Source organism: Lagenorhynchus albirostris, chromosome 5, assembly GCF_949774975.1.
Source record: "Lagenorhynchus albirostris chromosome 5, mLagAlb1.1, whole genome shotgun sequence".
Taxonomy (NCBI): domain Eukaryota; kingdom Metazoa; phylum Chordata; class Mammalia; order Artiodactyla; family Delphinidae; genus Lagenorhynchus; species Lagenorhynchus albirostris.
Genome location: NC_083099.1, coordinates 33,373,652 through 33,400,529, shown reverse-complemented (window position 1 = coordinate 33,400,529; position 26,878 = coordinate 33,373,652). Strand labels below are relative to the sequence as shown.

The 26,878-nt window shown below is 36.7% G+C and overlaps 2 protein-coding genes across 10 annotated transcripts in view; one reads left to right on the top strand and one right to left on the bottom strand.

Moving 5' to 3' along the window:
• Positions 1-59: 59 nt before the first annotated feature.
• Positions 60-22,806, top strand: UBA5 (ubiquitin like modifier activating enzyme 5). 7 transcript variants are annotated; one of them, XM_060149833.1, is made up of 13 exons: positions 60-498; positions 595-824; positions 7,033-7,078; positions 7,529-7,618; positions 11,191-11,300; positions 12,148-12,234; positions 12,904-12,988; positions 13,768-13,872; positions 14,062-14,189; positions 18,173-18,308; positions 19,681-19,756; positions 20,122-20,228; positions 20,749-22,806. In XM_060149833.1, exons 1-13 carry the CDS (start codon positions 442-444, stop codon positions 20,830-20,832), a joined length of 1,341 nt encoding a protein of 446 aa, XP_060005816.1. In that variant the 5' UTR covers positions 60-441; the 3' UTR covers positions 20,833-22,806. The 7 variants fall into 7 exon arrangements, with proteins under 7 accessions (XP_060005816.1, XP_060005818.1, XP_060005817.1 ...); XM_060149835.1 differs by lacking the exon at positions 595-824; XM_060149834.1 differs by lacking the exon at positions 7,529-7,618 and having other exon boundaries at positions 7,033-7,063.
• NPHP3 (nephrocystin 3) overlaps positions 17,826-26,878 on the bottom strand; it is a 58,157-nt gene continuing 49,104 nt past the window's right edge. The window contains exons 27-28 of one of the 3 annotated variants that reach the window (XM_060149829.1): positions 26,432-26,608; positions 17,826-18,018 (exon numbers count right to left, since the gene is read on the bottom strand). In XM_060149829.1, coding sequence (XP_060005812.1) covers positions 17,988-18,018; positions 26,432-26,608 — 208 coding nt within the window. In that variant the 3' untranslated portion in view covers positions 17,826-17,987. Of the gene's footprint in view, positions 18,019-24,196; positions 26,609-26,878 lie in introns of those variants that run through there. The other 2 variants (XM_060149828.1, XM_060149830.1) reach the window with 2 other exon arrangements.

The window sequence follows — 26,878 nt, the reverse complement described above, 5'->3', positions numbered from 1 at the left end:
CGGCTCCAGCCAATCACACCCCCACCCCCCACCCAGGTGCCGCCGCTGGGCAGCACTGGCCCAGGACTTGGGCTGTGTCAGGAAATGCCAGAAGGGCCTCGTGTGTTTGGATTTAAAAGTTTCAGTCAGCCTCAGAGTTGGAGGCCTCAATTCTAAAGAAAGCAAAACCACTTTAGTCACTACGGGTAAATATGATCGCCGAAGCCTCCTCCGCCTCCAAATTTAATGCACCGGTAGGCGGAAGACCTATAGGGTCCGTTTCAGAAAAGGGCCCGTCAGGACCTCGAGCCCAGGAATAAAAGATCCTGGGGATCCTCCTGGCCGCCCGGTTGGAAAGGCAACATCGCAGGCCGCCGGCTCTGGACACTGATGACTCGGACCCTGCTTCGGCCCGGGCGAAGAGGGAAACTGAAAGGGCTGGTTTTTCCTTGAGGGGGAACGATGACTGCAACGCACCGGAAGCGGCGCGCTGAGAGGCTCGCGGGTACGGCGGAGACGGTCAGTCCGGGAGGCGCTGGGAGGGCTTCCTCAGGGTTGTGGGCTAGGAAGGCCGCCGCAAGGTGCCTCCTCACATAACCCTCGCGGGCCCAGCAGGCCAACAGCGTGGGGCGGCGGCGACGTCGACGGCCGGGGCTGGGAGCGCTGGCGGCCGGGGTCCCAGCCATGGCCGAGTCTGTGGAGCGGCTGCAGCAGCGGGTCGAGGAGCTGGAGCGGGAACTGGCCCAGGAGAGAAGTCGCCGGGCCCTGGGGGGCGGCGATGGAGGAGGCGGTCGGGCCCGCATCGAAAAGATGAGCCCCGAGGTGGTGGATTCCAACCCCTACAGGTGACCTGCGTGGCGGGGCGGGGAGAGGGGCGAGGTCACCGTCTTCAGGTGGTCAGGAGTGAGGCGCTCCCCGCTGCTGTCCAGCTCACACGGCCTCGCACCTGCCTTTTCTTGTTCTGGGGTCCTGTTACCAAACGGGCAAGACCAAGTCTTAGTACTGGTGAAACGTGTTCTTCCTTTTTTTAAAAAAGCCAACTGAATCAGCCATATGGTGCTGCTCCTGTGCTTGCTGAGGACACGTATTCAGTTAACTACCGCCCCTGCTTCTATTAGTCTTCCTCGCTCAGCGTAAAACTGAGAGTAAAAACTTTCAAAAGACACCAGATGTAAAACCCGCTAAGCATAAACTTGGGAGCTTCATAAAGTCTTCTCAGTGTTTCTTAAATTGGGGGCATGGTGGAAAGAGCTGGATTAGCTCTAAAACCATTGGACTTCCCCAGGCCTGTCTGCTCCTCTCCTTTCTTCTTTTCCTAAGATTTGTTAATTCAGCGGGCGTGCACTGTCACTCTTCCTCTTCACCACAACCCTAGGAGATTGCTACTATTATTTTATCCCTAGTTTATAAGTGAGAAAAATGAGGCTTAGAGAGCTGCTGTGACCTGCCGCAGGTCATAGAGCTAACAGTAGCTAAAAAGGCCTGGACTGGCATTAGGTTTGTCTTACTCCAAAGTTCACATGGAACTGTCTCCCCAGTAAAAATAAATAAGCCATTAAGTAGTGTGGCTAAAAACTGGATAGTTTTAGAGTAGGTGAAACAGGAAAGATATTGTTGCTCTTTCTCTTCGAAGAGCAGGAGAGTTTGGATTTTAAAGAAGGGTTTTATTTATGACATATAAAGCCTCAGTGGAAGTCTTAGGGTGCGTGGTTTTTTGTTTTTTTTTTTTTTAGCTGTACGCGGGCCTCTCACTGCTGTGGCCTCTCCCGTTGCGGAGCACAGGCTCCGGACGCGCAGGCTCTGTGGCCACGGCTCACGGGCCCAGCCGCTCCGCGGCATGTGGGATCTTCCCGGACCGGGGCACGAACCCGTGTCCCCTGCATTGGCAGGCGGACTCTCAACCGCTGCGCCACCAGAGAAGCCCTTTATTATTATTATTATTTTTTTGCGTGTTTTTTTTTTTACAACCTAAAATGCAGACCAGTATTTAGGCACAAAGATGTTAATTACAATTTTATTTGTAATAGAAAAACCTGACCAAAATTATAATTGTTCCATAATTACAAAAGAGTTCATTTTAACTCAAATTAAGTGAAATCATGCCAGATTCTTGCTTTTCTCTCATTAATATTACTACGTTTTTTTTTTGGCGGTACGCGGGCCTCTCACTGTTGTGGCCTCTCCCGTTCAGGAGCACAGGCTCCAGACGCGCAGGCTCAGCGGCCATGGCTCACGGGCCCACGGGCCCAGCTGCTGCGCGGCATGTGGGATCCTCCCAGACCGGGGCACGAACCCGTGTCCCCTGCATCGGCAGGCAGACTCTCAACCACTGCGCCACCTGGGAAGCCCTATCTTACTATGTTAAAAAAAATTTCTTTTTCTTTTAGTTTTGAGATATGAGGTGTTAGCCATCCAAAATTTTTAGAGGTTGAATAAGCATGAATTGACATCTCTAATTAGAATGAGTGGGAACTATTCCATTTGGCATTCTTAAACATTTTTCAATTTTATAAATGAAAATTTTGAAATATTTCCTCCAAGAAAAGCAATGTGGATCATATATTTATTTTTTAAAATAAGTTTGTTTATTTATTTATGGCTGCGTTGGGTCTTTGTTGCTGTGCGCGGGCTTTCTCTAGTTGAGCGGGGACTACTCTTCGTTGCAGTGCACGGGCTTCTTATTGCTGTGATGGCTTCTCTTGTTGTGGAGCACAAGCTGTAGGTGTGTGGGCTTCAGTAGTTGTGGCACGTGGGCCTCAGTAGTTGTGGCTCGCGGGCTCTAGACCTCAGGCTCAGTAGTTGTGGTGCACGGGCTTAGTTGCTCTGTGGCATGTGGGATCTTCCCAGACCAGGGCTCGAACCCATGTCCCCTGCATTGGCAGGCGGATTCTTAACCACTGCATCATTTGGGAAGTCCGATCATATACTTAGAATCATCTTTCAGATATCATTTTAATGTGAGATGATTCCTTGACATTGTAATGACCACAAACCTAACATTCAGAACTCAAATTTAAACATTTAGTGTTTTCTATATTATTTGCACCATTTGTCTTTATTAAAACTGCTACTTAGGAGATGGCAGTTGTCACCCAAAGCTCTGCACTAGTACATGGAAATTTGATAAAGGTCAGCCTTAAGTTTTTGAATTGTTGTTCATTCAGCAAATATTTAGTGAGCACCTTTTCATCTCCAGCTGGATAATGTTATCTACCACTTATTATTATGCATAGACACTGGGAATACAAAGTAGACATGGTCATTTCTCTCCAGAGGTTACCAGATGAGTGTGAGATAGATAGAAAAGTAAACATGGGATTGCAATATGAGTGGTAAGAAATATGATAAAGTATTGATACATGGTTATCAGAAAAAATATAGGAGAGGGATTTGTAGGTCTCTTACATCATTTTAATTGCATCAGGTGATACAGTAGAAATATAATATAAAGCCCCTGACTCTCAAAGACCTTTTGCTTTAGTTTGGGAGATTCACTGGTTGTAGAATAATGATCAACACAAGTAACTGTAAAATTGTGTGGTATGTAATATAATTAGAAGCATGTTGACTAAATGAAGAGGTGAGGAGAGGCTTTGAAATTAGAAAACCTGGTTTTAAATACTGGCTCAAAAACCCAGCTCTGAATAATTGTTTGCCATTTAGCTAATCTTGGGCAAGTTAATTAACCTGAATCTTTTCCCCCATTCATAAAAGGAGGTTGCATTCTTCTCAGCATTATATATAAAGATTAAAGAGAGCATCAAGGTAAAGATGGCAGATTGATCACAGGCATATATTATCACTGTCTACCCAATCCCACTAAAATGAAAGTAAAGGAGTTTTTAAAAAGGAATAAATCCCCACTGAAAAAGAGGGTTTCTATAAGTAATTGGGGGATGGGTGAGTCCCTGTACTTAAAAGATTATAGTTAGACAGTTTTAGAATCTAGAAAAGGGATGGATGACTGATAACTGATTTAAAGGATCCAAAGAAATTGACTCTAAAGGCTGCAACCCAGTTTATACCACAGAATTCCCCAAAAGCTCAAGAATAGGCATAGTATTTCTAGAAGGGCTTAAGGTAGGGCTAAGAAAGATATGGCTGAAAATCTGTTGAAGAAACAACCCAGGTTCACTACTTCACTTTGGGTAGCTGGGCAAATGCCTCTTCTCTGTCAGGAGAGAAGACTAGAGATTTACTCATTGGAGAGTAAAATAGAGGATTTATATTAATAATTGAAGCAAGTCTTCATACCTGAAGAAAGGGGATTAACTAAATGTTTACATACTGAATGCTAGGACTCCCAACCTTGTTCTTCCATTTAACACCCCCAAACTTACAGGCATAAAGACTTTTCAGGCTGGAAATTGAAAGTTCTTCTCTGGGGAATCTGAGAGCACCAAGAAGAGAGACTGAAAGACACTGACATTGTGGGTTTCTCAACTGATCACCCTACAGTGAAGCCCAAAGTCAAACAAGCAATGCCCACATCCTTGCCTTTATTAGTGTCTGGCTTTTAAATATGAGCAGAATAAAGGATGAGAGAAGCTCCTAATGTGAAAGAAGGAAAATAAAATTAGTTATTTGAATAGACTATGTAAGGGGAACACAACCCAAATATTATTATTAGTATCTTCAGAAAGGAAAGATGTTATATAAATGAAACAGGACAAGTTACTACAAAAAGAAATCATTCAGATAATTGAAAAGAATTCTTGCAAATGGAGAATGATAACAAAAGTGAAAATCTCAATAGAAGATTTGGAAAATAATGTTGAAAGAAATCCAGAGAACAGAGCAGAAAACTAAAATGGTGGACAATAGGAGAAAGAAATTAAGAGTAGAGGACTAGTCCAAGAGGTCCGACTTCCAAATAATAGAAGTTTCAGAAAGTCCAGGAAAAACAAACCAACCAAACAAGGACATCATCACGTTATTCAAGGAAATTTCCCAGAACTGAAAAAACATGTTTCCTATTTGAAAGAGTCCAACAAGTACTCAGCACAATTGATGAGAATAGATTCACTCTAAGGGACATCATGAGATTTCAGAAGCTAGAAGACACCTTAGAAATTTTTTTTTTAACATCTTTATTGGGGTATAATTGCTTTACAATGGTGTGTTAGTTTCTGCTTTATAACAAAGTGAATCAGTCATACATAAACATATGTTCCCATATGTCTTCCCTCTTGCGTCTCCCTCCCTCCCACCCTCCCTATTCCACCCCTCCAGGCTGTCACAAAGCACGGAGCCAATATCACTGTGCCATGCGGCTGCTTCCCACTAGCTATCTACCTTACGTTTGTTAGTGTGTATATGTCCATGACTCTCTCTCGCCCTGTCACAGCTCACCCTTCCCCCTCCCCAACACCTTAGAAATTTTGAAGGAAAATGTTTCTAACAGAATTCTATACCAAGTTAAACTGTCAACTAAGTGTGTGTGTGTGTGTGTGTGTGTGTGTGTGTGTGTGTAGGTGTAGCTTTCAACGATTATGTACCCTTCAATTTGTCATTTTTATAATACATTTCTAAAAATAGAATTTTGATAAAACATTTTTAAGAAGTTTGGTAAATAACATTTTCAGACACACATGTTCTCAAAATTTACCTTCCTTGTACCCTTTACAAAGCTATGAGAAGATGTTCTTCCATCCATAGCAAGAGAATAAATTAAGAAATAATCTACAGCAGAGGCTCTCAAACTTTAGTGTGCATCACAATTACTTGGGGAGCTTGTTCAAACACAGATTGTTTAGGCCCCACATCCAAAGTTTGATTCGCTTGGTGATTATAGGGTGGGGACTCAAGAAATGATATTTCTAGCAAATTCCATAGGCCACTGATCCATAGGCCACACTTTAGAACCTTTGAGCTCTAAGGTACCAGAAGCAGGAGATTAATACAGGATGAAGAATTGAAGAGAATTTGTAATATGATGAAGGGAGAATGCAGGATGGGAGCTGTATGTGCAGTAAATGTGCACATGGGGACATGTCAGAAGATTCTAGTATATCTTTAAGAAGAAATTGCTAGAACACCTCATGTATATGACTGTATCTAGAGGAATTTTAGACAACTGGGGTTGAATTTGTGAAAATACATAGAAAAGTAAACATAAGAACAAACACAATTATTAACTTCAAGGGTGGGGATCATACAGGAAAGGGTAAATTCTAATATACTACATTGTCCAGTTGTGAACAGTATTAACATCTAACCAAAATGACCATATAACAATATCAAGAGGCTGGTGAGATGGGAAATATTTGTGTTTAATGATAAAGAGTGAAATCTTCAGATAGTACCTAAACCTGAAAATCAAGAAATAACAGTGTTAGCATGTTACTTAGAGATATCCTGGTAACAGAGTTAAAAATGAGTGAGGAGAGGAAAATGGGGGTGCAGGCCAGAACACTGCTGAGTTTCCTAACAAGCCTAATAGAACTATTTGACTCTTAAAGTGTAAACTAATGGGGATTGTATGTATATGTGTATAGTTTTAAAGTATATGTATTTTAAAAAAACCCTAAAATACTGCAGAAGATAACAGACTAGCAGTAACTAGGTAAATACCTCTTAGAGTCCTTGGTATAAGAGGTGCTTACTGAAAGTAGACATTATCCATTGTGGGCAGAGGCAACAAGTGAATGGAATTCCAGCCATGAGATTATTCTGATGTTAAACATTAAATATGAGTTAAACATTAAATATTTACATATACTAATAAGCATGGGAAAATGTTGAAATTTCACTTTGACCCATTCTCTGGAAACATTTGAGTCAATAGGTCTCAATCTTGACTGCACATTAGAATGTATGAGGAACTTTTAAAAAATCTTGTTGCACAGGCTACATCTTGGAGGGAGGGTATTCAGGCATCAGTGCTGAAGTAATTTAGTTTCATCTGGTAAAAATTAGCTGAAAGATTTCTCTCTCTCTCACACTCACTGTTTCTTCTCTCACAGTTTATTTTCTGTGATGATGTATGTTTACCTATATCACTATTAATTAAAAGTTTGTAAGCCTTAAAATATTTCTTTCCTTTGTTTTAAGCCGCCTGATGGCATTGAAACGAATGGGAATTGTAAGTGACTATGAGGTAAGATAAACCCTTCCAAGTTTTTGAAGATGATTTCAGTAAATGAAAATAACTTCCGATGACATTTCCGATGAAGCATTATTGTTTATTTATTTATTTATTTTTGGCTGCATTGGGTCTTTGTTGCTGCGCGCAGGCTTTCTCTAGTTGCGGCGAGCTGGGGCTACTCTTTGTTGCGGTGTGCAGGCTTCTCACTGCGGTGGCTTCTCTTGTTGCAGAGCACGGGCTCTAGGTGTGCGGGCTTCAGTAGTTGTGGCTCGTGGGCTCTAGAGCGCAAGCTCAGTAGTTGTGGCGCATGGGCTTAGTTGCTCCACGGCATGTGGGATCTTCCCGGACCAGGGCTCGAACCCGTGTCCCCTGCATTGGCAGGCAGATTCTTAACCACTGTGCCACCAGGGAAGCCCCGATGAAGAATATTAACCAATACATATATAATTTTGCATTTTACAGAAAATCCGTACCTTTGCTGTAGCAATAGTAGGTGTTGGTGGAGTTGGCAGTGTGACTGCTGAAATGCTGACAAGATGTGGCATTGGTAAGGTAAAAACATCTCTCTTTGTCTATCATTTAGGGAACCCAATCACTTCTGGAGTAAATCAGGTACAAATTAGAATTTCTTTTCTCCTTACTAATGGCTTATTGATTTGTGGTGTATTTATTTATTTAATTTTTTTCTATCCCAGGTTTTTTTGTTTTTTAAATTGGGGTATAGTTGCTTTACAATGTTGTTTTAGTTTCTGGTGTCATCAAAGTGAATCAGTATATGTATACATATATCCCCTCCCTCTTGGACCTCCCTCCCACCCCCTTACCCCCCATCCCCCCGCATCCCACCCATCTAGATCACCACAGAGCACCAACCTGAGCTCCCAGTGCTATACAGCAGGTTCCTACTAGCAGTTTTCCACATGGTAGTGTATATAGGTCAATCCCAATCTCCCTATTCATCCCACCTCCCTAACGCCCCCTGCGGCGTCCGCATGTCTGTTCTCTATGTCTGTGTCTCTATTCCTGCCCTGTAGATAGGTTCATCTGTACCATTTTTCTAGATGCCACATATATGCGTTAATATACGATATTTGTTTTTCTCTTTCCTACTTCACTCTGCATGACAGACTCTAGGTCCATGATTTGTGGTGTATTTATTCAGGTTGTTTTTTCTACCCCAGTGGGTGGGGTTAAGACATAAACCCGCCCAAAAGGAAGCTAATATTATTACTAATTAAACAAGGACTATCTGATTTTGTTCAGGAACTTTTCTGTTGGGATTTAAGTGTTTTAGACATACAAGTTTAGGAAGAAGGCTGTTAAATTGATAAAGTGTGTAGTGAAACATTGAAACATCCAAAAAATTTTTTTAAATACAGTTTTTATATAAGACAAACTAGAAAGCATGTACCTTTCTTACTCTTGAATTTGAAATGGTGAATGCTCCAGATTTTTTTTAGCCCATACTTTTTTTTTTTTTTTTTTTTTTTTTTTACTTTTTTCTAAAATTTTTTTTTTTTGGCTGTACCGTGTGGCTTGCAGGATCTTAGTTCCCTGACCAGGGATTGAACACCCAGGGCCATGGCAGTGAAAGTGCTGAGTCCTAACCACTGGACTGCCAGGGAAGTCCCATACTATTTTCTAAAATTGATTTGATTGGGTAGGAAGGAGAAGTTAACTTTGTACCAGAAATCAGCCTACCAATCTTAGATTTGTAAAGCCAGAGTCCATGATGTTAGATAGATAGTGGTTGAATACATAAGTTTTCCACAATTGTATATCATTTTGCTAAACTTTGTGGAAAAATGTTTGCTTTATCAATGCTTTTTAATATGTTGGTCCACTCCATGCCCCAAATTCTTAAAAGGAAGTGGTTTCAAAGTTGGCACTTATTTATCAATATAGAAAAGACAACACCAAAATGCTAAAAATGTTTAACATTTTAAAGGCTTTCAAGAAGTTTATAAAAGCTAGCCAGTAATTGCTTATACCTGACATATATGCCTTGGCTGATTGATCAAGGGTGGTAGAGATCATGGAGATTTGCTGGTCGCAGGTTTGAGTGTGCACTAGAATCACTTGGAAGGCTTATTAAAACAGATTGCCAGACTCTACCCCAGTGGTTTTGATTCTATAGGTTTCAGGTGGACCTAAGAATGTGCATTTCTAACAGGTTCCCAGGTGGTTCTGATGATGTTGTTCCGGGGACCATGCTTTAAGAACAGCATCACCTGGGAGCTTGTTATAAATGAAGATTCCTAGGCCCCACCCAAGACATGCTGAATCAGAATCTATATTTTAACAAGAACTCGAGGTGATTCGTAGGCATATTAAAGTTGTGGAAGTACTCCAGTATTTCTAACAAGCTTCAGGTGATGCTGATGGGGTTATCCCAGGCCCCATTTTGAGTAACAAGGGTCTAGAACAGTTAGCAAATATTTCTGTAATTAGAATCACCTTGTATGTTTAAAAAAATTCTTAGGTTCGGACTGCACCACATAATAGGTTAATTAGAACCTCTGGGGTTGAGACCTACACATTTGTATTTTTTAAATACAGTGGTTCCAGTGTAAACTCAAGTTTGTAAGCTAAGGATCTACATAGGTAAGTTTCAGAACTCTTTCTTCAATATGTAAAACAGAGAAACAAGAAGCTGTTTCATGGGGTTGCGTAGGGAAGTGGAGGATTGGAGATCCAGAGCCCACTTCTTATCCCTGAAAGTTCTGGTGTTCCTGGGGCACACTGAATCACCAGATCTAGGTCAACTGCCTTATTTTACAGATGAGAATACAGTCCTAAACAGTGAAAGTGACTTACCCAGAAGCAGATCTAGTTAGTGACACGGTTACTACTCATACCTCCTGTCCCCAAATATAGGATTTCCTACAACTTACTCATAAACCAGCTATGAGGCCGAAACTCAAATTTAAAACTTGGCCTGACCTAATAAATATTGTTGACTGAGGTTAAGTAAACCAAATTTTGGAGACTCTAGGTAGGGTTAGAAAGTTTCATAGAGAGTATAAGTGATATCTTTTCTAGCAAAATACTGAGAGTTACCTATGTGTTGTTTTTATGGGCTGGGTAAACATTTTTTAGTTTCTGAATTGAGAAGAAGAAAATCCCATTTTTGTTTTTATTGTTAGATTTAGGGTGCTGAGAATTATATTACAAAGTCACAGAATTTTAGATAAAGAAGAGACTTCGGGAACTGTATATCATTTTTACACTGCTTTGAATTATTCCATAGGTCTAGAGGCTCAGTTTTTTGTTTCTTGTTTTTTTTGGTTCTTTTTTCCATCACTTTAGATAAATTGCATTGCTCTGCTTTCAAGTTCATTGATCCTCTTTTTCCCCTGCAATGTCTAATCTACTCTTAGTCTCATCCAATAAAAATTTAATTTTAGATAATTAAAAAAAAAAAGGAACTGTGGATATACTTGGGTTCAACCTGTTCTTACTGATAAGAAATGGACCTTTCGGCCATTTTAAAGTTGTGTGAGTGTGTTTGACAAATGCTGTCATGCCTAAATATATAGCAGGAAACAACAATTAACTGATTGGTTAATAATTCTGTTTGGAATAATGTTTTAGCCGTGGCATGAGTATATATAGTGCCTTATTCATGAAAGGAATTGTGTTATACTATGGTTTTAAGTTACAGCATTTGTTTTTATCTTATTTAAAAATTTCATTTATCTAATGGGTTCTTGGTTTTTAGCCAAACATTGGAATGAAGTAGGATTTTGGCGCAGTTTGTAAAAATTACAATGAAATGGAATGAACATTAATTTTTGAGCTAATCATTTAGAGAGGCAGTACAGTGTTGTGTTTAGGGTACAGATGCTGGATTGAGAATGCCTGAATTTGAATCCCATTTTTACTACATATTAGCTGAGTGGCTTTTGGGCATGTACCCTAGTTGTCTTATTTCTAAAACGAGGATAAGAGTACCTATATATTGTATGGTCACTAAATGAGTTAATATATGGCACCTAGTATTTCAGAATTAGTATTATTACTGTCAAACAGTTAAACCCATCAGGTGGAAAGCTGACTAGTTTGTTACTTTTAGTTTGTTTTTTGGTACGTTTTTCATCAGAATACCACTATTTTCATTTTAGTTGCTACTCTTTGACTATGACAAGGTGGAACTGGCCAATATGAACAGACTTTTCTTCCAGCCTCATCAAGCAGGATTAAGTAAAGTTCAAGCAGCAGAACATACTTTGAGGTAAATGGAATACCAGTTGAAGGCAGTGAAATTGGTGAAATCTTCCTGTGTGTATTTAGTATGAGTTAAACTAACATATAAATGCACCTGTATTTTCCTTTATAAAAATGCAGGTTTCACTTATACAAAAAGAATTTTCTTACCTCTTTGATCTGGGTTGGCAGCCTCTTTTTTGAGAGTAAATATTTTATGCTTTGAGAGCCATATGGTTTTTGTCAAAACTGCTCAACTATGCAGTTGTAGTAGCTGTAGGCAATATATCAATAAAAGTGAATGAGCACGACTGCTCCAATAAAAACTTTATTTATGGACTCTGAAATTTAAATTTCATATAAAATTTCACATCATGAAATATTGTTCTTCTTTTGACTTTTTTGTTTTCTTGCAACCATTTAAAAATGTAGAAACTATTCTTAGCTTGCAGAACTTACAAAAAAAAAAAAGGTGGCAGGGTGGTAGTCAGATTTGGCCCAAGAGCCAGACTTTGCCAACCCTTACTCTAGGACGGTTCTTTGTGGTCCTAAACATATTTGCACTGAATTGGATAAGAAACAAAGAAGCTCTTCTGTCAGGCTGAACTGTAGCTAACAGAGGTAATAAAGGCTTAATTCCCAACACATAGATTGTGGGAATATTTTTGTAATCCTTCTGACAGTCTACGTGTTTTGAACCTGGTCCTTGAAGTGGGGCAAAAGAGGTAGAAGAGGACTTTGGATTTTCTTTGAGTGGCTTGAATGCCATTTCTCTAACATCTGTTAAATGATTTTTAGCTCTTTTAGTTCTTTATCTTGCTTTCTCTTACTGTTTTACTAGTAGTTTTTATAATCATTCCGTTTTTCCCTCTTAGGAACATTAATCCTGATGTTCTTTTTGAAGTACACAACTACAATATAACCACAGTAGAAAACTTTGAACATTTCATGAATAGAATAAGGTAAAATTTTATTTATGAATATTTTGCACAATGTCCAGCTCATTTTAAGTATTATTAGAAAATCTGTCAATGATTAATTAATTCACTGAGTTGGTAGGTTGATATATATTTTGTTTTTAAAATAGTTTTTAAATTTTTTGTGTAATTTTTATGTATTGGGAGCTCAGTAAAAAACATATATTGTCCAAAAAACTATAGTAACAACAAAATAAAAACAAATCTAAAAAAACCTGTTATTATGATATAACAAGGGGCCTCAATTATGAGTTCTGTGTTATAGATTATACTTCTATCTGAAAGTGGTTTTCTGCAGACTAACACCATTGAAATATTCGATTGTATTCAGTTAACTTTATTACATTTACATTTGTAGTGAAATATGAGTAAAAGTCTGTGAAAGCTGATAGGGAAATGGTAACTTTTGTGAACAGATTTTATATTTCTCACACCCTTTTACATCTTGTATAAGAAATACTGTAATATCATTGATATTATGTTCGTAATAGTGAATACTCGATGTATACTGGGTCTTTAATATTAAATGCTATGTTATAATTATACTCAAACATTTACTGAAAGACTAAATGTATTGACTGAACAAATAAAGTCTAATTAGAGTGTATTTTGTGTCCTGATTTTTTTCAAATAAAATTTATTTTCTTTGCCTAGTAATGGTGGATTAGAAGAAGGAAAACCTGTTGACCTAGTTCTTAGCTGTGTGGACAATTTTGAAGCTCGAATGACAATAAATACAGTGAGTATTCCTATTGTATAATGTGTTATATTCATGGATTTATCTATTTTCCTGTATATTCTGTCAGTATATATTCCGCATTCTGAAAATAGTTCTGCATTTAAACCCTTTGATAATGTGTTTTGTTTGTTTTTAATGTTCTCTCATCCTGTTTTTGAAATTTATTCTAATGTGACCTATCTAGCCTTGTTGGTGTGGCATATATTTCAGTATCCTACTCTCTCTTATGCCAATAGAGCAAACTAAAACAGCAGATATTTCTGATGTACAATTTTTAAAATGAATGAATATCTTATAATACTGTCTTATTCTTGGTCGGCATTGGTTTTTACTTTTGTTGATTTATTTTAAGTAAATGTATAAATGTGTATAAATTGCCCTACACACATGATTTCTCAAAACTAAAACTGAATTCTTTTTCTTTTGAATTACTGTGTTTTCAACTTTGCAAATGACATTTTGCATTTTTTTGTTGCTGAAATTATTTTAGAAAAATGAAGTTTTACATTAATCTAATAAGAAATCCAATAAACTATGGTTCAATTTAATTAGATATTTATATTGACTGCTTACCTGAATGCTATCAGTTTCTTTTTTAAGGAGAGTGGCGATTGCTAAGGAATTCCATTATTTACAACTTTCTTCTTTGTTTCTGAAAATTAATTTTTAAAAACTCTTTGTAATTCATTTAAACTCCAGTTTTTCATGAAAAGAACTTATGGTAAATTACTTTTTGCTTTTTTATGTTCTTTCTTGTGTTTTCACCTATTTCTATTAAGGCTTGTAATGAGCTTGGACAAACATGGATGGAGTCTGGGGTCAGTGAAAATGCAGTTTCAGGGCATATACAGCTCATAATTCCTGGAGAATCTGCTTGTTTTGCGGTATGCATGATTCATTTTGGGTTATTATTTTTCACTGTTAAGTACTGGAGTTCCTAGGGGCATTGAAAATGTTTACAATTCGAAGAAAAGACCAAACTTTGAATGAATTTCATGGAATATTATTTGGAGTAACTTATACTTTTTTCCCTTTCTTTTGAAATATATTTTCGTTTATTCTTTTTCATGTAGTGTGCTCCACCGCTTGTAGTTGCTGCAAATATTGATGAGAAGACTCTGAAACGAGAAGGTGTTTGTGCAGCCAGTCTTCCTACCACTATGGGAGTGGTTGCTGGGATCTTGGTACAAAATGTGTTAAAGTGAGTGAAGGATAATTTTTCTGAATAGTCTTGTTTGCTTTTGACAAACATTTCAAATATTGGAATGACTAGCTAAGTATTTAATTTGTTTTTTTAATTTTAAATACACATATTTAAAAATTTTATGTATAATATGTGTATACTTTTATATATAAATATATTTAATTTAAATATATATTAATATTACATATATCAACACACATATATTTGTGTTACTCTCTATTTGGCATAGTTCTTGTTCAATGGTACAGTGGTATTGTATATTTATTTATGAAGCATTAACCAAATGATTTAAATTTCTGCACATCTGGCCAAAGGGTGAAGACCCATAAACACACTCGCTTCCACTGTCTTGGTTTAACATTTCCAAAAATAATATGAATGTGATTAAACATTAACTAGGGTTATATCTCTGCTATCCGTAAACAGATACCCAGCAACCGCACCATCTGAACTATAACTAATAAAGACAAACGTTTCTTTGAAGCTAAAATTAATGTCATAGAGGTTTTTTGTTTTGTTTGTTTTTTGTTTTTTGCGGTACGAGGGCCTCTCACTGTTGTGGCCTCTCCCGTTGCGAAGCACAGGCTCTGGACGCACAGGCTCAGCGGCCATGGCTCACGGGCCCAGCTGCTCCGCGGCACGTGGGATCTTCCCGGACCGGGGCACGAACCTGTGTCCCCTGCATCAGCAGGAGGACTCTCAACCACTGCGCCACCAGGGAAGCCCTGTCATAGAGTTTTTGAACCAACTCATACTTTATGAAAAGCAGAACTGCTTTAGTTGTGCCTTGACTCAGGCCATTTTTTTCCCTCACTTTACAATGTTAATAAGCTTAGTTATGTTTCTTAAGCATCCAGTATAATAAGAACAAACTGCAGGGCTTCCCTGGTGGCGCAGTGGTTGAGGGTCCGCCTGCCGATGCAGGGGACACGGGTTCGTGTCCCGGTCCGGGAGGATCCCACGTGCTGTGGAGCGGCTGGGCCCGTGGGCCGTGGCCGCTGGGCCTGCGCGTCCGGAGCCTTGCTCCGCAACGGGAGAGGCCGCGGCGGTAAGAGGCCCGCGTACCGCAAAAAAAAAAAAAAAAACAAATTGCAACATGTTACAGGGAGGCACTCTAATATCATTTATCAGCCATCAGCAAAGAAATACCAGAATACATAAGAACCCTCAAGGCAACTGTCTGGGGCTGTTTCAGATGAGACAAATAGCCTGTCAAATTTCAGTAGGTCTTAATCTAAACACAACATTTTACAGTATGTTATGAAGAAGGGAAAAAAAAATCATGGCTACAAAGTATTCTCTTACCAGTGTGCCATATCTAGCCAACCCTCTATTGATGGACATTTAGGCTACTTACAGATTCTTTTGCTATTATTAACAGTGCTGCAAAAAGCATCTTGCATATATCTTTGTAGAGTAGATTTTTGTACAGTGTGAATTTTTAGAAGTGGAATTTGAATTTCTAAGTTTATGCAATACTTACTTTGACAGATATTACTAAATTTCTCCTTCAAAAGGTTGGTACATTTCCATGACAGTGTGGGAGTACCTGGTTTGGCCATATCTTTGGTAACGTTGGGTGTCATCAAACTTTTTTTTTTGAAGTATAGTTAATTTACAGTGTTGTGTTAGTTTCAGGTGTACAGCAAAGTGATATATATTCTTTTTCAGATTCTTTTCCATTATAGGTTATTACAAGATACTGAGTATAGTTCCCTGTGCTATACATTAGGTCCTTGTTGTTAACCTATTTTATATACAGTAGTGTGTATATCCCAAACTCCTAACTTATCCTCCTCCCTCCTCGGCCCCCTCCCACTATCCCCTTTGTTTTCTATGTCTGAGTCTGTTTATGTTTTGTAAATAAGTTCATTTGTATCAATTTTTTAGATTCCACATATAAGTGATATCATATGATATTTGTCTTTCTCTGTCTGACTTCACTTAGTCTGATAATCTCTAGGTCCATCCATGTTGCTGCAAATGGCATTATTTCATTCTTTTTTATGGCTGAGTAATATTCCATTGTATATATATACCACATCTTTATCCATTCATCTGTTGATGGACAAGGTTGCTTCCATGTCTTGGCTATTGTAAATAGTGCTGCTGTGAACATTGGGGTGCATGTATCTTTTTGAATTAGAGTTTTCTCTGGATAGATGCCCAGGAGTGGGATTGCTGCATCATATGATAACTCTGTTTTTAGTTTTTTAAAGAACTTCTGTTCTGCATAGTGGCTGCACCAATATACATTCTCACCAACAGTGTAGGAGGGGTCCTTTTTCTCCACACCCTCTCCAGCATTTATTATTTGTAGACTTTTTGATGAAGGCCATTCTGACCAGTGTGACGTGATACCTTATTGTGGTTTTGATTTGCATTTCTCTAATGATTAATGATGTTGAGCATTTTTTCATGTGCCTATTGGCCATCTGCATGTCTTCTTTGGAGAAATGTCTGTTTAGGTCTTCTGCCCATTTTTTGATTGGGTTGTTTGTTTTTTTGATATTGAGCTATATGAGCTGTTTGTATATTTGGAAATTAATCCCTTGTTGGTAGCATTGTTTGCAAATATTTTCTCCTAGTCCGTAGGTTGTTTTTTAATTTTTTTTATGGTTTCCTTCACTGTGCAAAAGCTTTTAAGTTTAATTAGGTCCCATTTGTTTATTTTTGTTTTTATTTCCATCACTCTAGGAGACAGATCCAAAAAAATATTTCTGTGATTTATGTCAAAGAGTGTTCTGCTTATGTTTTTCTCTAGGAGTTTTATAGTACCCAGTTTTACATTTAGGTCTTTAATCCATTTTGAGTTTAGTTTTGTATGTGGTGTTAGACTCATCAAACTCCTTTATCTTTGTCAATTTGATAGGTGAAAAATGGGTATCTCATTTTAATTTCCAGTTGTGAAAAGTGTTGAGCACTTATATTTTTCTGTGAATTGTCTTCTCACATCCTTTGCTCAGTTTTTTTTGTCTTTCCTTGTTGTATATTAAGAACATGCATTCGCAGATTTTTTCCTTTTGTTCTTTATCTTTTGTACATGATTTTTCAGCTTTTCTATAAGCTTCTAAAAGGAATCAGATTTGACTGGAAGGGGAGCACAGGGAGCTTTATGGCATACTGGAAATGCACTATACAGTCTGCCCACCATTTCCTTGGGTTCTGCATTTGTGGATTCAACCAACTGTGGATCGAAAATATTAAAAAAAAAAAATTCCAGAAAGTTCCAAAAGCAAAACTTGAATTTGCCACAAGCTTCCAACTATTTATATAGCATCTGTATTGTATTTACAACTATTTACATAGCATTTACATTGTATTAGGTATTATAAGTAATCTAGAGATGATTTAAAATATATGGGAGGATGTGCACAGTTTATATGCAAATACTATACCACTTTATATAAGGGGCTTAATTTTGGTATCCTGTGGGTGGGGGGTGTTCTGGAACCAATCTCCCATAGATACTGAGTGCCAACTATATTTTGATCTGGTAGTGAATATTACATGGGTGAATACTTTTGTAACATTTTATTGAGATTTAATACAAATTTAAGATTGTAAACTTTGCAGCAAGTTATATATAAACAACTTTAAAAAATTAGATTTAGTACCATATCTCAGAGATTTTTAAGATACACTTCTGCCACATAACTTCTGTGAAATTAATATGCTTCTTAAAGTTGTTGACATGTCATAGTTTAATTGGCAGCATTTTATCTTTATTACATGTTCAAAAAATAATAGTGCATTCTATGGTTGATGAAATGGAGTAGCCTTTCTTCACTGCATTCATTCAACAAAATCTACTATAAGCCAGGCCCTGTAAACAAGATAAGAAATTTGTTTTCTGGGTTGCTTGTTAACAAAAATCATTACCTTCTTTAAAGTCATTTTTTAAAAAGTCAGTTACTTTTTTTCTAATACTTTTATGGTTTTATTTCTTTAGTTAAGTCTACTTTGATTTATTTTTCTAGGTTTCTGTTAAATTTTGGTACTGTTAGTTTTTACCTTGGATACAATGCAATGCAGGATTTTTTCCCTACTATGTCCATGAAGCCAAATCCTCAGTGTGATGACAGAAATTGTAGGAAGCAACAGGAAGAATATAAGGTATATGTCAATGTGTCACAATGCATGAGAGATCATATTGCATAGGACAATAACTTAAAAAAAAAATATTTAGATTTGGAATACAAGGTAAATGGATTCTGGATTTTTAAAGGTTTAATTTATTCACCATAATTTAACATGAAAATTCTGTTCAAAGTCCTTTCTTGCTTTTGGTAAGATAAAACTGTCTGAATTCATTAAAAAAATTTTTTTTTTAATTTTAATTTTTTTAAACTAAAATATACTTGATGTATTGATACAATATTATGTTAGTTTCAGGTGTACCACATAGTGATTTGACATTTGCATACATTATGAAATAAGCACCATGATAAGTCCAGTTATCATCAGTCCCCATACAAAGTTATTACAATATTATTGACCATATTCCTTATGCTGTAAATTTTATCCATGACTTATTTATTATATAATTATAGGTTTATACCTCTTTATCCCCTTCACCTGTTTCACTCCCCACCTCCCCTATGGCAACATCATTTGTTTTCTGTATCTGTGAGTCTCTTTTCATTTTGTTTTGTTTTTAGATCCCACATTTAAGTGAGATTATATGGTATTTATTTCATTTAGCATAATACCTTCTAGTTCCATCCATGTTGTCACAAATAGTAAAGATTCTTTTTTATGGCTGAATAATATTCCATTGTATATATGTACCACATTTTCTTTATCCATTTATCTGTTGATGGACACTTAGGTTGCTTCCATGTCTTGGCTGTTGTAAATAGTGCTGCAGTGAACATTGGAGTGCATATATCTTTTTTTTGTTTTGTTTTGTTTTTTTGTTTTTTGCGGTACGCGGGGCTCCGGATGTGCAGGCTCAGTGGCCATGGCTCACGGGCCTAGCTGCTCTGCGGCATGTGGGATCTTCCCAGACCGGGGCAAGAACCCGTGTCCCCCGCATCGGCAGGTGGACTCTCAACCATTGCGCCACCAGGGAAGCCTGCATATATCTTTTGAGTTAGTGTTTTTGTTTTCTTAAAAAAAAATACCCAGAAGTGAAATTGCTGGATCATATGGTAGTTGTATTTTTAATATTTTGAAGCACCTCCATACTGTTTAGTGGCTGCAACAATTTACAGTCCCAGCAACAGTGCACAAGGTTTCCCTTTTTTCCATATCCTCGCCAACACTTGTTATTTGTTGTCTTTTTGATAATAGTCATTCTGACAGGTGTTACCTCATTTTGGTTTTGATTTGCATTTCCCTGATGATTAGTGATATGTGTCTGCTAACTATCTGTATGTCTTCCTTAGAAAAAAGCCTATCTGAATTCTTGGTTCTGATCAATTCTGACTGATGTTTCAGAGAACTGAAAATGAGTAAAACCACTGATACTGTTTGATTTCTACAGAAAAAGGTAGCAGCACTGCCCACACAGGAGGTTGTTCAAGAAGAGGAAGAAATAATACATGACGACAATGAGTGGGGTAAGAATTGTTTCATAAATTGAAATGGCAGCATAAAACAATCTTTTATGGGAGGGAAACTGATTATAATTAAGATATACAAGTTTTTTTTTTTTTTGCGGTATGCGGGCCTCTCACTGTTGTGGCCTCTCCCGCTGCCGGAGCACAGGCTCCGGACGCGCAGCCTCAGTGGCCATGGCTCACAGGCCCAGCCACTCCGCGGCACGTGGGATCCTCCCACACCGGGGCACAAACCCACGTCCCCTGCATCGGCAGGCGGACTCCCAACCACTGCGCCACCAGGGAAGCCCGATATACAAGTTTTGAATGATTATTGCTCATTAAGTTCCTTAAAAACTGTTTTAAGATCAAGTTTAACCTTACAGGTATTGAGTTGGTATCTGAGGTTTCAGAAGAGGAACTGAAAAATTCTTCAGGTCCAATTCCTGACTTACCTGAAGGAATTACAGTGGCATATACAGTTCCGCAAAAGGTACATCTAAAATGTTTACCATAAGTAAATATAAGAGAAAATTTCTATTTATTTTCTTTCATCTTCAACCTATTTTATAATGCCAATGCAGTATTTCCTATTTTAGGTGTTTTACATTATAGGCATTAAGATTTGTGAAAGAGAGAGTTATTCAGTGTTAATATGGAAATACAGGCACAGCACAGTTTAAACTGTTTGAAAACATAGATGTAAAATAGTTTTGCTCACTCACTTGTGGATCAAGTGAAATAGATTTTGATTAAATGACAGTACCATTTTTTTTGTATATTGATAAGTTTTAGCCACAATATCATTTAAAAATACCACTTCTGTAGAGATCTCAAGAACATTGAAATTACTGCTTGTCTATCCTAAAAATTAGAAGGCATATTTATTAAAGAAATTGTACTTTGTAAACTTGTTGAACATGGTTAAGGCTTACTGATTATATGTTCCTAAGCATTAAGAACTTTATTTAATTGGTTATTTTTTTCACCATGTTTCCCTCATTTATGGATAGCAAGAAGATCCTGTACCTGAAGTAACAGTGGAAGATTCTGGTGAAAGCTTGGAAGACCTCATGGCCAAGATGAAGAACATGTAAATAATGGACTGGCCTGTATTGTATTTCCTGTGTCTAAACCTGTTCCCTAGCAATTAAAAAGAAAATCATTTAAAACTGAGAAAACTTAGGGCAACATCAGTTGATGTATAATCTTCACTGAATTGTTATACTGTTTAAAAATGCTGTGACTATTGCTTGTTACTCCCCCCCACCTTCAACTAAATCAGAAACTCTCCTAAAACTCATGTTTCATTCTAGTAAGAAAACTTCAAAGGATTATTGCAGGCAGTTATAAATCTTATTTAAAACTTAGCCATTGAACTGTTTTGGCCTCTTGGGAGGGGTGGGAAGAAAGGACCAATTTGATTTGCCTGAGGCCATGGACAACAGAATAGTGTGTGGTCAAATATAGGGAAAGGACAAGAGGTACAACCTATTGATAAGAGCCAGCAGGCATCTACTTATTGTGTTTGGAATTGCTCTCTACAGGAAAACTGCCCACTACTACTAACTTGAGCAACAATGAATTTCAAATAGTAAACCTATAAAATAAAAACATCCTTTCAAATGTTTCCTGATGAAACACAAGCTGAAATACAGTCATTGGAAAAGTTTGTAAACCTCTGAATTATATATTCAAAACAAGACAGAGGCAAATAAGAGGAAGCTTTCTTCATGGATAGACAGATAAAGATATTTTCAGGATGTACAAATTATATTTCTGCACTGATTAAGAAAAAGCATATCATCTATGGAACATATATCTGAGTCAGTGTGCTTTATTGAGCAAAAGATAAATTTAGGCTAAGATCATCTAAATTATACCCATCATATGGGCTACCTTCTAATACTTTATTTTATTTGAATTTGATTCCGTGGGTAATTAGACATTGGCAAAGGTTTGTCCTGGTTAACAGACAATAAAAGAGGTCTAAATTGCCTCTGCAATGACTGACATGTATTTCTTCACAGGGAAGAGTGTATTTTCCCTGATTGTGACCACTAAATCGTAATTTGATAAACTGGTTTTCTCTGGATTTTGCATACAAATAATGAAGACTTAGAGAACGTTGTTTGAAATAAATTCCTAATGGTTTGGAGACTAATAAAGACACCTGCATGTGTAACCATTATCTGTAGGCTGGTACTATGCTAGTCTCCTATTTTGATGACTTTTTTGCTCTGAAAAGATATAAATGTCTAAATTCTATGTCTAGGAGGAAAATGTCATTAAAAAATTAAAAGTGCATTTCCCACTTGTAAAGTAAAATTCTAAAAATAATTTCAGAAAGCCCCAAATATCAAATATGTTTAATATATTAGCTTTGAGATTTTAGCATACTGCGATTCTTATGTTTAGAGTGATGTCAGGAAAGTATGGGGATAGTTTTTCTAGCCTTGAAACATATTTACGTTGCCTTAGTAGGTCATTTGTTGTTTAAATTTTTCGTGTAGTCATCTGTAAAATAACTTTTCTAGTTTCTAGAGATGCTTTGAATTTCAAAAAAGAAATGCAGTCTTTCTAAGTCCCATTCCTTTGGTATACTAATTTGGTACCTCTGGTACACTAATTTGGTAAGGCTTTTACTTATAAGTTTATATAGTTTGATAAATAGCTAGAATCTACTATCCTTTTTTAAAAAAATTTTTATTGGAGTATAGTTGATTTACAATATGCGTTAGTTTCAGGTGTACACAAATTGAAACAGTTATACATATACATATTAGAACCTGCTATCTTCTAAAGACCTTTTTTTTATCTGTTCTTAATTTGGCACTGTACCCTGCTGGTGTCTTATACTGTACCAAATCGTATCTAATTTTTTTGTCTTATATCTTCCATTAAAGTTATTATTTTAGCAGAAAAAATCTGGTAACAAGTATCTTTTGTAACCTAGAGAGCTCTCTTGACAATCTGTATGCCATGAAAACTTGTATATATGTAGGCAGCTATGAAAAATTAATCATCACTGGATTTTACATTACTAAATAAACCCATAGTGCTTGACCAGATTTATAACACTATTGTTTCTAGTGTGAAAGATGGAAACACTCCCAAAATTGCCTTAGCACAAAGGCTCTAAATTACAGTAAAACAAACAATATGTTCAACTTTAATCCCTTGTTAATTGTTAGTGGGAAGTTAATTTGTGGTATTACTCAAATCCTTTATGTAAATAGTAAAAAAAAAAGTAATGTAGTATGCGTTTCTTTATGTAAAATTACTCCCTGAATACCTATAAACACACTGACCAACCCAAAAAGGTAATAAACATTTAACAATATTAATGAAGCTTTGACCACCCCATCACATTTTTTTTAATATTTTTCTTTCTGTAAAGTATTAATGAATGAAAATTATAACTACCATAGTTTGGAGCCTACCAATTCCAATTTATAAATGTCTGAAAGCTATATTTTTCATTGTGAAAGGTGTATATTAATGTGCACATAATTATCCTATTTGAGTACCTCAAATACAAAGAAATGACTGTCTCAGCTATTTTTATCTTTTTAAGTAGGCATTCTACATGAAAACATTTGAGTTGATAGTATAATTAGACCAAAATATAGTCCTTTTTTAAAAATATAGTCTTAAATTATATTTAAACTTAAACCTTTTGAAGTAGTCATCATCCCCCAACAAACTTACCATAAAGTCACTTTGAATAATATAAGTTTTCACTTTTTGTATATTTTTTAAGTCCAAATTTTATAGGAACAAAGAAAGAAATGCATATTATTCTTTTGCTATTTTTTCTTTTTTTCAGGATTCTTCTAAAATATTAATCTCAGATTATTTCCTAAAGTTTAAGCCATTTAAATTTAATATATTACTTATAGTGTGTTAAATTTCTTATACCACTAAATAATCAAATTTTAAACTCTAAAAGATTAATTCTAAAATCAATGTCTGGTATATTTGAATTCAATTACTTTGTGCCCTTCACAGCTAGTATATTTGTGAATTCAATTACTTGTGCCTTTCACAGCTGGCCATAACCAGAAAGATGTGTTATGGTTATATTTATCTTCTTTTTTCCCTCTTGAATTTCTCCCAGAAGGGGGAAGAATGATGCTCATTTTGTAAGATCCTACCTCATTTCTTTTAAGTCACCACTCTCGTGCCTTAGAATTAGACCACTGTTTCTCAAACATATGTGCATATGAATCTGGGGAGAGGCTGTCTGAATTAATTAGCTCTCATGTGGCGCTGATGATCCTGGTTCACAGACCACCTTGAGTAGCCAAGCCTTAGAGAACATGAACCAAAATCCTACGGAGTCACTGAAGCTCAAGTTGAGCAAACTACTCAGTGAATACTGACAACATTCTAGTCTTTTTTGTAATGTTCAACATTTTTCTTAATTATATAAATATAATCCTCTTGTATTATTATATTATAAATAAAAGACACATTTTTCATTTTCAACAAGAACTTTATTGAACGTATTCACCCTTTTGTTCCACTACCTTCTGCCATTTTTCAGGCAACTTCGTAATTCCATCTTCCCAAAACTTTTTATGTTTTTGAGGAAAGAACTATTCCAGGTGCCTTCTACAGTCTTCCAGGGAATTGAAATTTTTTCCATTACAAGAATTTTGTAAAGACTGAAATAAATGGAAATCCAAAGGTGCAACGTCTGGCGAATACGGTGGGTGAATCAGAACTTCCCAGCCAAGCTATAACAGTTTTTGCCTGGTCATCAAAGAAACATGCAGTCTTGCGTTATTCTGATGGAAGATAATGTGTTTTCTGTTGACTAATTTTGGACGCTTTTGATGGAGTGCTGCTTTCAGTTGGTCTAACTGGGAGCAGTACTTGTTGGAATTAATTGTTTGGTTTTCTGGAAGGAGCTCATAATAGAGAACTCCCTTCCAATCCCACCATGTACACAACATCACCTTCTTTGGATGAAAATTGGCCTTTGGTTTGGTTGGTGGTGGTTCATTTCACTTGCCCCACAATCTCTTCCATTCCACATTATTGTACAGTATCCACTTTTCATCGCTTGTCACAATTTGTTTTAAAAATGGAACGTTTTCATTACGTTTAAGTAGAGAATCACATGCGAAAATACGGTCAGGAAGGTTTTTTTCACTTAACTTATGTGGAACCTAAACATCAAAGCAATTAACATAACCAAGCTGGTGCAAATGATTTTCAGTGCTTGACTTGGATATTTTGAGTATATCGGCTATCTCCCACGTGGTATAATGTGATTGTTCTCAGTTAATGTCTCGATTTGATCCCTATCAACTTCAACTGGTCTACCCAACCGTGGAGCGTAGTCCACCGAGAAATCTCCAGCATGAAACTTTGCAAATTACTTTGACACGTTCAAACAGTCACAGCACCTTCTCCATACACTGCACAAATCCTTTTTGCGTTTTGGTTGCGTTTTTACCTTTCTTGAAATAATAAAGCATAATGTGCTGAAAATGTTGCTTTTTTCTTCCATCTTCAATATTAAAATGGCTATACAAAAATTCACCAATTTTGATAAATCTTTTTTAAAATGCACACTGATATGATAGCTGTCACATACAATTTAACAACATTGTTACGAATGAAGTTAAAGACAACTAAGTGCTATTAGATCCATCTTACGGAAAAAAACGAACGAAACTTTTGGCCAACCCAATATACACTGGAGTGGGAAAAAGAACTTGAAATTCCACTTTTATTCTAAAACAGTGAAATATGGTTATTACATCTTTCACCTTTACAATTAATACATGTTGGAATCTTACAAGTATTAAAATTGAAGATTTTATTTATATATAAATACATAAATGGTACAAAACATTATCCCAAATTGGCAATATTTATAAAATCTATAAAAATATTTAATTTTCAGTATAAAATGGCCAACTACTTTGAGTCTAAGATAAATGAAGACATAGATTTAGGCCATTTAAGAAAGAAGGTCATGTCCATATTTTGGGAAAGGTCAAAGAATGCCAAAGAGCTTGACCTGTTACTGCATTAATGACTTCAGATTGTGCAGGTACATACTACACAGTAAAAACAATATACAGTGTAGAGAGCATGGAAAGCAGAGGGCTTGGCCCAATCTGCTGAATGAAAAGGTAGAATAAAAAAAATGTAGCAGTCAGAGATTCCTATTACTAGTTCGTTTTACAGAAGACAATTCATACTTTCCGTCAACATTATCCCTTTACTCCTTGAAACTTTTCTTTGAGGTAGAGAACTGGGCCAGACTGCTGCTGAAAAGCAAGATGAGGAATGATGAGGCTAAAGTAACTTGAGAGAGGAGAAGAATCACGGAATTCTTGAACCGCTTGTCTTGGCTGCTTTGCCAGCTCTTGTAGAACAGAGACCAGTCTACTCTCCATGATCAACTCTTCATGTCATCTTAGGATTCTAATGTGTCTACATCCTTGGTTCCCACACAATAGGAAAATTAATTCTTTTAAAGAACTAAAATCAAAACAATCATGACTCAAACTTCAATGTAGTCCAATACAATTTCATACAAATATCAGTTAAATCACACAAAAATAAGTTTTCTTAAAAACTATTTTTATAAGTTTTAAATTCTAATGTTCCAAATGTTTCTTAATTATTTTATCCTAAGTTGCATTTGCAATGAATTGTAGTTGCTGCTATTACCTTTGTCCTTGATGAAGGAAAACATTAGGAGAATGGGTTGTTTTTAAGCTAACCGTATCTCCACTTGATGAATGTCGGGAAGGAGCTTTTCCACCCAAAAGAGACGTTTCTGCTTCTTTTATTTCCATTGCCCTTCTGTATAGTTCAGCAGCTTTTTCGAAATCCCCTTCTTCATAGCTTTGAGACAAAAAAAATTCTCAAAATGAGATTATAACCTTTTAACAATTTTAGATGATATTATAGAATACAGAAAAACAAGTTGTTGATAATTGCTCATTTTTTCCAGTGCATTCATTCAGGCAGACCAATAAAACAGAATACCCAAACTCTTCTCCTTTCTGTCTTGTGCTGTTAAGTGTCTCATAGGGGCACCATTAAGACTATGTTGTAATGGATGCAGTGAAACTGCTAAGGGAAGTTAGCATCCTGAGATAAACATAATGCAAA